The sequence below is a fragment of the Muscardinus avellanarius genome (genome assembly GCF_963383645.1).
Source record: "Muscardinus avellanarius genome assembly, chromosome: 8".
Lineage (NCBI taxonomy): Eukaryota > Metazoa > Chordata > Mammalia > Rodentia > Gliridae > Muscardinus > Muscardinus avellanarius.
In genome coordinates this window covers 11,710,203-11,722,672 of record NC_137794.1, presented here as the reverse complement: position 1 = coordinate 11,722,672, position 12,470 = coordinate 11,710,203, and the positions used below count along the sequence as shown (strand labels likewise).

General features: G+C 35.6%; 1 protein-coding gene across 2 annotated transcripts in view; it reads right to left on the bottom strand.

Annotated features, from left to right (window-relative positions):
- COL21A1 (collagen type XXI alpha 1 chain) overlaps positions 1–12,470 on the bottom strand; it is a gene marked incomplete at both ends in the record, with an annotated part of 106,342 nt that overhangs the window by 38,350 nt on the left and 55,522 nt on the right. For both annotated transcript variants that reach the window (XM_080699801.1, XM_080699802.1), the window contains 4 exons: positions 164–217; positions 341–394; positions 1,031–1,084; positions 1,759–1,812. In XM_080699801.1, coding sequence (XP_080555927.1) covers positions 164–217; positions 341–394; positions 1,031–1,084; positions 1,759–1,812 — 216 coding nt within the window. The remainder of the gene's footprint in view (positions 1–163; positions 218–340; positions 395–1,030; positions 1,085–1,758; positions 1,813–12,470) is intronic.

The window sequence follows — 12,470 nt, the reverse complement described above, 5'->3', positions numbered from 1 at the left end:
ATTTATTATATATTATATGTATGTGTATATGTATATATATTTCTATATATATATCCCAATTCTATACGCATATATTTCTATTCTGGGTATATTCTTATATTCTTCTAATGTCCATTTACAAGGTACAGAAATCTTTTACATTTTATATTATTTTGGACAATACCTTGAAACCAGGACTACCCATTAATCCGTCTTTTCCATGTCTTCCTGGCTCTCCCTATAAAATAAATACATGTGTTTTAAATATATTTTACATTATTGTTTTATCTTCTCAAAGAGAGTCACTTTACTTTTTACTTAAAGTAAAATACTCAAAAACTTTTCTTTCCATGACACTCACAGAACGTCCAGGAAGGCCAGGAAAACCAGCGTTTCCCTTTTCACCTTTTGCACCCTGTATTACGAAAGGAAATTGAAAGTTAGAAAACAATCCTTGCAAAAACATGTTCAAGTTCCAATCCCAACGTCGTCTTAGGAGAGCTAATAACAAAAGCTCAGTAGGCACTGGCAGAGTCAGAGGGACTGCAGGCTATGTTGACTTTGCAACTGTTGACCAAGCATTATTTTACCAGCCGGGTGGACACAATGGAAGGATTGAAAGTGGTGACAGATGCAAAATTATTGTCATAAGCAGCCAGACACAGAAACCACGTCGGGGCCAGTTTAAAAAGCAGTGGGTTTTTAAATACACAGAGAATACCATCTTCCTTCAGTGTGAGGATACAGGAAGGTCCATGACCTCAATTTCCAGGGACATATTATTAAGGAGGTACTAGTTCCCAAGGAATATCTCACCGTAAATATATTGTAAAGTACACGATGATCAATAAGACAATTTATTCATATACCCTGTATAGTAGTTAGCAGATATCTCCCTTCATCTTCTCCCATCCCACATGGTTTTAAATAAATACCCTGAGAATGGTGAATAAAGTTAATTGCTCAAACGTTGGCTCGGGGATGTGATTTGTTTGCTATTTCCATTTCATTAAAAGTTCAATGTGGATGAGGTTGTCTGATCAATACTTCCCTTTTTGCCATAAAATCCAGGTGATCCTTTATCTCCTTTGGGACCCATTTCACCCTAAAAGACAAAATATAAATAATAAATTTTAGAGAAATATGAGTATTTTCTTTATAGGAAAATACAGATCATAAATAGATTTAATAAACCAATATCAAAATAAAAGAGAAATAAATGTACAAGCAAGCATCCTATTTTCTAGACTTTATAAGTTAAATTAGTACTTATATTAAGTATAATTAGTATTATAACAGGGTTTATAGTTTAGGGCTTATTTTTTTTCCTGTACCAGGAATGGAACCCAGGGGCATTCTACCTCCGAGCTATATCCCCAGCCCTATTTTTTATTTTGAAACAGGGTCTCACTGAGTTGCAAAGGGCCTCACTAAGTAGCTGAGGCTGTCTGTGAGCTGTGATCCTCCAGTCTCAGCTTCCCAAATGCTGGGATTACAAGTGTGTGCCACATGCCCAGTTAGGGCTTTTACAACAACTTGTCTATAGTAAACTTGCTCATCAATTTTCAAATGCTTTAAGATTACACACTTGCAACTGGAAACCTTAAAGGAAATTTTTTAACGTTTTATGTAAACTATGATATTTTAACCCAATCATTTAATATACTTATCTTTATTTATTTACATACAAGCATTTATTTATTATACATTGCAATATAAAAATACTTTCATTTTAAGTAAAATATGGCATTGCTAAATATAAAAAGTGAATTCTTTAACCTTTGATCCCGGTGTCCCATGAAGCCCAGGAAAACCAGGAAGTCCACGGTCACCCTGAAATTGTACAGAAATTAACTAAAAGAAGAACATTTCCGTTTATATGGTAAAATCCCCTATTCTTCAACCTTACTCGAATCAAAATCCATTAAAAATAAATTGGTAAACAGTTAAATTCACATCTGCATTAAACACTGTCTCTATGAAAGATCAATTCCCATTTATTAGGGGGTTAAGAATGATCAAAGAAGGTATTTTGGAGATAGAAAAACCTATCCAGCAAACCTGACTCCAGGCCCAGTGAGCTGCCACCTCTTTTAAAACAAATTTGAGCTTTTACAGAAGAAAGATACATGAATTAGTTGGAGCTGTTTAGGGGCCACGTTCTCTGGAGACAGTCACCCCTGGAGGTCCTGAACAGCTCAGTCAGGACAGACCCTGAACAGAGAGTCTGAATATACTCCAGGACTGCCATATTTCCAATTGCTGATTGTGATTCACAGTAGGTATCTGTTCAGATGTTCCTGTGAAGATGAGAAGCCCTACATTTTCTCCAAAAGAGGAAAAATGGGAAAAAAGCTCTAATTGATTAAAATATGCTGGATCTAGTAGGTCTAGTTCTTGATTCTGTAAAAAAATGTTAGGTGCTGTTACATTAGCTTTAAAATCTTAATTATGAAGATACAGTGAATAGAAAAACGATAACTGTCCTAGCAAGATTTGGGTCAGGTTCACATTTATCTGGGCAAATAAAGACACTGCATATAAACACTTAATTATTCTCCTCGCTTGTGTGATGGAGAGAGAAGAGGCGGCTGATCAGTTGGCTACGATGGATAAAATTGTTAAAGGTTATTCATCCACATATACAGTGACAAAAACTGATATAATTGTTCAAGACATATAGAACCCTCCAAAGGCAACTCTTTTTACTTTGAAATTCCATATCTCCGAAATCAAATCACCAAAGCACGTGATTACAGTACAACTACATCCTGGATTTTTAGCATCATTTACTAAATATTATTTATCCCATTGTGAGTAAAGACCAACTAACACCGCCTGCTCACCTCTACAATCCTCTTAACATTCTATCAGAGCTTTAGTTATTTGTCAGTAGTCAGCTTTTCTCAATGTCTATAGCTAAGCAATAAATACATTTGGGTTTCTTGCCTTCTTGTGCCTAAATTTTTCCTAGAGCCAAAGCTGTTTCTGCATCACTTCTGAGTGCACTCATATTGAGCTAAAATTTTATATACTTTAATCATTTTTTAGAGCTTGTTTCAGTATGGATCTGTTATTCTTTATATCTGCTTATTTTCTTGTTTAGGGTTAACACAACATCTAATGATTCCTGAGAAGAACTTCATGGGAGATTAAAATTCTGAGATCTTAAGTCTCTGGAAATGTTTTTGTTCTATACTTTTACATAAATTGGTAAGTCACTTATAGAAATATAACTTAAATTTTTTTTCCTCTTAGACATCTGACGCCTCTGCTCCATTTCCCACCTGACTGAAATGTCATTAATGAAATGTTTGTTGTTCTTCTGATTCTCTTGATCATTTAGATGAAACCTATTTGCAAATGCCAGGAGTACAGGCTGTTTTTTTTTTCCTCTCAAAATGCATGCCCACCTTTTTGTTTGGGGTATTCTGAAGCTGTATGCTATCATGCCCTGGCAGGGTCTGCCATCATCTGTGATGTCAGGTTCTCTGTAGGTGCTATCATCAGGCATGGAACTATGCTTCCATAGGCATCAATTAAACTTACAAGTAGAGGTAAATAAATAAGAAATTGAATGTTTGTTTTATGAAATGATTTTCATTCGCTGCATTTGACAAGGTACTATTTCTTTTAAAAGAGAAACTAGAAAATGAATTGGCCAGTTTGTTAAGTAAAATAAATAGGTTATGTCAAAAAATACTGGGATTGGAAAATATAACTTTCTGTTCATATATCTAACAGGAAAAAATAAAACTGGAAAATGCCTTTATAGAATAAAATGTTCAATTAACTCAGCCTCCTGGAAGGGTTGAAATCAAAGATATGGCTATGAACCTTTATGGATATCCTTAAAAATAAAAGAATCAATTAAGATATACCCAATGAATCCTTCAAAGCCAGTCAACAAAAAGCAAAAATAATGCTGAGGGCGTCTGATAAGTTTAGGTCACCTATTTTAAGTGGAGAGAGAAAGATGTAACTAAAACAGGATTTTGCCTGCTGTTATTTTCTGGAAACAAAATTAAAGATACCAAAGTGCAAGGGCTTACGCGCGCAGGTGCGCACACACACATTCTCTCTCTCTCTCTCTCTCTCTCTCTCTATATATATATATATATATATATATATATATATATATACACACACACACACACACACACACACAAACACACACACACACACACTGTAGAAAGATTTATTTTACCAATAGAGTCACCAACCTTTATTGAAATACTGTGCCTATTTGAGCTTTAAAAAGAAAAAGTTACCCAGACTCAGCATGATTGTTAATGTCTTTTTGGAATACCCAATGGTACTTGGGAAGATGAGACAGCAGGATCTCAAGTTTGAGATCAGCCTTGACAATTTAGCAAGACCCTTTTTCAAAATAAAAAATAAAAAGGGCTGGAGGTGTAGCTTAGAGGAAGAGTACCCCTGGGTTCAATCCCCAGTACTACAAAAAGGGGGAAGGGTAGTCAGGGGTGGTTCCTCACACTTGTAATTCCAGCATTCAGGAGTCTGAGACAGGAGGATTGCGGTTTGGGGAAAGCCTCATCTACTTAGTGAGGCCCTATGCAAATCAGTGAGACCCTGTTTCAAAATGAAGAATAAAAAATAGGGCTTGGGGTATAGCTCAGAGGTAGAATGCCCCTGGGTTTTACCCCCAATACTGAAAAAATAGGGGAGGAGTAAAAGTAAAAGGAAATTAATTATCTACATTTAAGATTATACATCTAATATGCACTATACTTAGTATCATAAGATAGTTGATACTTAAAATATAAACAAGATAAGCAGTATAACATATATCAAAGAAAGATTCCATTTATAAAAGGAACAACAAAGGCAAAAATTTTAGGTATAATAAATTTAAGTAAGGTTCAAGATCAAAAACAACTTTAATATTATTATAACAAAATTCTTCAAGATTCAAAATTAAAGAAATAAGAAAAGGTAACCCATAATCTTAAATAGAAAAACTCAGAGAAATATAAATTATTATAAAGTTAATGCATAAATTCAAAAAAATCTTAATTAAAACATCAATAGGAATTCCAAGAAACTGAAGGAAATATGTTGAGCTTTATCTGGAAAAATAAGTATTCAAGAATAGCCAGGAAAATTTTGATTATAAAAAATAATCAGAAAGGATTAGCCTGCCAATATGAAATCATATTATGAAGTGATAATAATTAAAACAATTTGGCAGTAGAAGAGATGTAGACAGGTCAATGGAACATAATGGAAAACCAAAAAGGCCAAACCCAAATGAAATCGGAAAGATGGCTTTTCAAAGAAGTGGAGAAAAAGTGACACTCCAAAAATATTGTTATGGCAACTGGCTACCCATTTAGGAAAAAAGAAAGAAAATATGAATGCTTATCTAACTTTACTCCAAAACTCAAAAGCATAAAGGTTAAAATAATAAAGTTCCAAAAATAAGAGAATAAAATATTCAGAATTCTACAATGTGGAACATTTCCACATAGACATAAAATAGAAAGGGGGAAAAAGAAGAAAATATATGCACACAAAAATAAAACTCTTTATATGGCTGAAATTCTGAAAACCAAGTAAAAACACAAAATGTAAACTAGGAAAAATATTTTTCACACCTAGAAACAATAATTTCTGAAATGCATATAAAATCAATTTTTTACAAGGAACATCCCAGTGTGGATAAAAAGCCTAATATGGACATAGAAACAAACTAGAGAGAAGTAACACAATGTCCCCAAATCCCACTAATAAACGAAAATCTAACCAGTAGTATTTTAATGTACACTGGTAAAAATTAGTAACTCTTATGAAACCACCCAGTGCTGATAAAAGTATGAAGAAAGGTATTTTCATGTATTAGTTGGGGAATATCTACTTTCTGAGAGTAAATAGTCAATTCATGTCCAATTTAACTATGGCCAACTGATGTTGTTTGCATATATGAATATATCACTATGAATCTTCTAATCAGGTGCAATTACAATAAACCAATAGAAATTAATTCATAAGATGAAAACATTTAACCATGAATTTTTTATAATGTTTTATAACACGCTGATCCAATAATCAGTTCTACTCCAGGAATTTTGCTATAATATACTACGGAAAAGACACTGAGCGATGTAAACAAAGATGTTCCTTATAGTCTTGTTGGAAATACCAAAAAGAGTCTTTAAAATATATAGTTGTGATCAGCCTTTTCTTTGTAGTTTTCTTTCATGATGTGTTTTCAATGTTTTATTTTTCTACTAAAATCTTGGAGAATTTTATTCAACATTCATCTTTGGTATTTAACATTAACTACCTGGAAACACAATTGCTCTGTATGCGTTATGTCCTTTATTGACTTCACTTTATCTGAGGAAAAAAATCCATCTTTGATTCATTGATTCACTGCTATTATTTTTCTTGGTAGACATGACTACTGTTTACTAGTACCCAAATTTTCTGTACTCCCTAGCATATGAGAGATGTATCTTCCTAATGTCTTGAAGTTGGTGTGGCTTATACAGCTTTGTTCTAATTAAAAGGGAATGGCTTGAGAACCAGTGTTTGATTCTTCACCCACCTGCCACCATAATCGAGGTGGTGACACTTCTATTAGCTGAGTCCCCATATGAAGACAAAGGGGAATTCCTTATTACTGCAGTTAAGTTCACAATTTGCTGAGTAATAAACCTTTATTGTTCTCGGCCAGGGACATCTGGAGTTTTTTGGTCATTTTGGCATAACCTACTCTATCGTAGCTAATGCTCTGATGTGATTAATGATAATTACCAAATATAAAAGTATTTTTGTTTTCCTAAACATGACAAGCATTTTTAGGTCCTCAAGAAATTAAAGTCTAACAAAACAAGTATTCGGGGAAGTCATGCCCTGGGTCCCATCAGGGTTTCTGAATGATTAGAATCAAAAAGAATCCAAGATGGAAAAATGGTTCCATTTCCCACAGGTTGCTTCCAAACTTTCCATGGCTGATGAATGTCTGATAAGACTGCCCATTTTATAAGTTGGTCTGGACTAGTCTAGAGTCATATCATTCAAAGTCAGGTCAAGCTTATTTACTTGGGTAGTAAGAGACTATGAAAACACTATTTTAAAAATCAAACAATGTCTTTTTATGTGAGTTTTGTTTATATAATAATTTGTTCAGTAACACAAATATAGGTTTCTTAAGTAAATATGGTTTTGCATACCCAAAAGTCTTCTTGTGTTAACCTTTGTAATTTAAAAGTTTGATGACCACTGGGCTGGTTGGCGTACTGCACACCTGTAATTCCAGTACTTGAGAGGCTGAGACAACAACTTAGTGACTCTCAGCAACTTAGCAAAGACTTTGTTTCCAAATATAAAAGGCTAGGGGTGTAGCTGAGAGGTAGAATGCTTACGGGTTCAATCCCCAGTACCAACAAAATAAAACAAAAAGGTTTGATGACCTATGATCCAGTTCCTAAAGAGAGATTTAAACAACAAATAATCTCTCGTGGCAGTCAGTACAACCTAGCGATTACACCCACTCAATTTCTTCCATAAGCTATCTTTTGGATTGCTGACAGGCATTCAGGGATTCGTCTCACAGAGCAAAGAGAGTGGAAGAGGGGCAAGTCACACCTGGAAAGCCATTCCGGCAAAAATATTGGAAAAGAAAGCCAGATTTGGATGAAGACATTTTATTTCAAACCCCAGTCCTTGAATAACTTCAGATAAATGGCTTCCTTTGCTAACATCGCAGGACTTTTGTGAGGTCTAAATATAGAAAAGGAGATTAAAATACTCCAGACTTTGCAACAAAAGTGAGCATAGAAGTAGCAAAAACCTACGCATATAGGTCAGCCTCAAGTTTATAGGAAGGAGGCTCAAGGAAGCCTAATTTCAGAGGATACTGAAGGAAGGCACAGAGAGTGCTGTTTGGGGAGAAAAACTTCAGAGGAAAGGATGTTTTGAAAAAGAGAAATTATGGTACCATGCCTTTAAGAAAAGTAAAAGGTTTTCTGACGATTCCTGGTTGTTAAGATTTCCAGATTCAGATGAAGCAAAGTATTAAAAAAAGAAAACAACAGATTGTGAGTCAGACATTGTGGAGCACACCTGTAATTCCAGTATTTGAAGGGCTGAGACAGAAGGATCTCAGGTTCAGGGCCAGCTTCAGCAACTTAGAGAGCCCCTCAGCAACTTATCAAGACCCTATTTTCAAAATAAATTAAGAAATAAGTCAAGGTGTATAGGTCAGAGTTAGAATGTGCCCCTGGGTTCAAAGACCAGTCACACACACACACACACACACACACACACACACACACACACGAAAAAGAGAGATTGTGAATATATGAATGTATATATAATTTCAAATAATTTAATCACATTATTGCAATATATTAATGATTTATATAACTACAATTAAAATATATCTGATTTTTTTGCAATGTTGGGGATGGAACCCAACTGCATTCTACCTTTGAGCTATACCCCCATAACTATTTTTTAATTCTTTATTCTGAAACAGGATCTCACTGAGTTGCAAAGGGCCTCACTAAGTAGCTGAGGATCCGTGAACCACAATCCTTCCATCTCAGCCTCCCAAATGCTAAAATTATGAGTGTGTACCACCATGCCCAACCCCAAATATATCTGATTATATAACATACATATTTATATTTATGAGTTTACACTTGATAAGATTACAAAAATAGGCTCTACTAAGGAAAGGGAATGGACACAAGGCTGAATCCTGGAACAGCCCAACATTCAGAGAATTGGTAGAGGAGGAGTAACCAACAATCAAACATGAAATTGAATGTGATTGCAAGGGGAAATCTAGGTGGACATGGAATCTCAGAAGGCAAGAAAAAAAATAGGTTCAAGAAGGAGGAAAGGGTCGGCTATGCCACACACTATGGAGAGACACACCAAGATAAAGAGAACTGAAGAAGGCCACTACCGGGTTACAGAGATGATGGGCCAGTGACCTAAAGCTGCAACAGACAGCTACGTGAAACCCTTCTGGGGTGATTCCCAGAGAGACGGGGAAGTTAGAAAGTGCAGATAACAAACACAAGCCTTTCTGAGTTTGTATACTCTGAGGAGAAACAGAAATAGAGGAGTAGCCAAAGGAGGCTCTGTGGGAAGGAAGACAGTTGTTTCACACAGGTCATGTTTTGGGCTACTGGGAAAAATTAACTGAAAAGTGAAGAGCTGATGGCATAGAAGAGAAAGACTTGTTAATAGCGCTGAGTAACGGATACATATGGGATCTCATGCACAAGAGGGTGTTTATGGAGTGTACATAGATAGTTCACCTGTGCTAATGTCTGGAAGAGCTGGTATGCTTACTGAGGACAATGGAAAGGTAAGGTTTCCCAGGGACCACTCAAGTGTTGAATAACCTAACAAAAAAAAATAAAATGTATGGTTTGTTCAATAATAATACTTTTATAAAATGAATATGTTTTATTTCTTAATCCCAGAGGGGGGAAAAAAACAAGAAATGAGCTCATATAAAGTTTGGATAGGTTAAAAAACAAATTATTAATACTTCCTATATCTCCAAAATTTAATTGACCATAGAAAGTTTTGTGCTCAATTCAAAAACTCACCACTACATATCAGTTAACCAACCCAACCTGAAGAAGGCCACTACCTTCTTCAGGTTTCACGTAGCTGTCTGCTGCAGCTTTAGGTCACTGGCCCATCATCTCTGTAACCCGGTAGTGGCCTTCTTCAGTTTAATAAGACATTTTCTCGCACATTTAAGCACACTGGATTTCCATAGGTCGAGAAAGTATTTAAAATATCTCTTCAATTAAAAATTAGCTTCAAGGCATGTAAAGAGTAAAATTTTATCAATTAAAAACCATTTGCTGAATAAGCATTCCTTTTGTAAGTTCAAGGAGAAAAAAAACTGGCTGATATGTAAAGAACAAATATTAAAGTCAGCAAGGAAGCACATCTAATTTTAATTATCTCAAGTGGAAATTCCTACTTTAGAGATCTTCAGAAAAAAGCCACAAAATGGAAATGATTCTGGGCAAAGAGCCGAAGAAAGAACAGAGCCGTGTGGAACAATCTTCCAGCCCAGCAGCCACTGTGTGAGGCTGGAAAAGTACCCTCCACCGCCACCGCCATCGCTCAGAGCCACTGCTTGGGAGATTTTCTAAACTTCCCATTTTTGAAAATCAAGAATCCCTATTATAAAGGGAAAATAAAGGAAAAGCCTTTAAGTGATTTGCCAGATGTTCTTAACTCTAGGTTGTGAATCCTCCGAAGGCATAAGGAATGTGAAGAGGTTGTTGGAAGGAAGCGCATGGTGACCTTTGGCCATTCTGTGAACTCAGAGTTTAGCCTCAAAAATTGATTTCAGAAAACAAGAAACTATGAATACAGTCACTACTGCGCTGAAAGCAGAGGCCCAGCACTAACATGCAACTTATTTATTATCCTCAATAAAAATGTAGGGCCTTGTAAAATCCATACATCTATATAAGAAAAATAGTTGAATGACCCTAAACAATAGATCAATTAAAGATGTTCCCAAGAGAATTATTAATACTCCCAGTTAATGCTCCCAACAGAATTAACAAAAATATTTTATTTTTTCAGAGACTGAGATTTATTTAAGTAAGAAATATACATTCAAGAGAGAATGTGGGCTACCTCAAAAGTGAGAGAGGCTGGTACCCATTTATTCATGTTTATTCATATTTGTTTGTATTTATTTATTTGTATTTATTTGTATGTGTGTATTTAGTTGCATTTATTTTTTTATTGTGGTACTTGGAATTGAAACCAAGGACAGTCTACCTCTGAGCTATTCCCCCAACCCTTTTTATATCTTTTTATTTTTAAAACAGTGTCTTGCTAGGTTGCTGAAAGTTTCACTAAGTTGTTAAGGCAGATCCAAAACTTCTTTATTTTAAAATAAGGCACAAAAATTTACACCAGTTCTTTTAAGAAATACAAATAAAAAGGCCACTTTTTATACTTGGTCTTTAAAACTCAACTAATGAGAAAAATAATTATTTTTACTTAATCATTCATTCATAGATACATTCACAGATACATGATACTTTCTTTTTACAAATCCCCTCCCCAAATGAGATTATGTGTGAGAATGTAAAGAAATAGAAATTATCCCAACACCTAGAACATAAGAGAACTCGGGTTCCTCAGCAGTATCCTCAACCCACCCAGCGGAATCCCTCGTTCACTGGGAAGAGGTTGAGCTGTCATATGACACCCCAGAGCGTGAATATGTAAGACATCTCCTGTTCCTGTGCTCTCACCTGCCCACCACTGTCTATGAAGATTCATCCATCATTTAAAACTAGCAGAGATAAAGAGATTCTGATGCCCAGGGCCACTCAGTAGACAAGAGGAATTCCATTTTTGCTGTGGGAATTATGTTGACTATTGCTTTTGCTTTACCTTCTCTATCCTTTCCATATTAGAAATCTGCCCCTGCCTATCCCATCTTTTCTCTGGTTCTGTTCTTGTCACTAAGCTTTCTCTTTGACCTGGTGAAGGCTCTAAACCATACTTGTCCAGGCCATGCACCAGGCCAACCTGTGCTAACCCCAGCTACAAGTGAGCTCCTCTAGAAAACAAAAGAGAACTAAGTAACCACTTACAGAAGAAGAGCCCTGAGTGGGAGAACCACACTTGGTAGTTTTCATATACTATTTCATTTAATCCTCACAACAAAGCTTTACAGAAATTCTTATTTTGTGAACCAAACTGATGCATGTGTATCTATGTTCATAGCTGCACAATTCACCATAGCCAAACTGTGGAACCAGCCAAGATGTCCATCAACAGATTAATGGATTACAAAACTGTGGGATATGTATACAATGGTATTTTACTCAGCTATAAAGAAAAATACAATTGCAGTATTTTCAGGGAAATGGATGGATCTTGAGGACATTATGCTAATCAAGATTAGTCAGTCGCAAAAAGTAAGTAGTCGGATGCTTTCCCAAATATTGTGAAAGCCAGGGTGAATGGGGTCATAGGAGGAACTCAAGATGAAAAAGGAAATCTTATAGAGGAGCAAATAAGGCAACCTAACTGTGGGGATGGGAGGTAGGGAGAGGGAAACACTTTAAAGCACATGATGTACTTATTCATATCGAAGTCAACCACTAAACCAAGCATGGGAGGGAGGGACAGGGAGGGAGTGAGGTGGGGACTGGGTGGGGGCTGGCTGGGTGATGTGTGCATTTATGCCCACACAATTTTTTTACCCCATTATGATGTATAAATACAGTGCACCAATAAAAAAATTAATTAAAGTAAAAAGAAAATAGATAAATGAATAAAGTAAGATTTGTAGAGATTAAGTAACTTGTCCAAAAGCAAAGAGCCCGAAATTAGCCAATCTGCCAGACTCCAGAAATGTACTTTAAAGGCCTATGATTTTGCATAATTAGCATAAGCAGCCATAAAACACAAAATAGAAAAATTTAGATCAGTAGTCCTCAGATATTAATGCT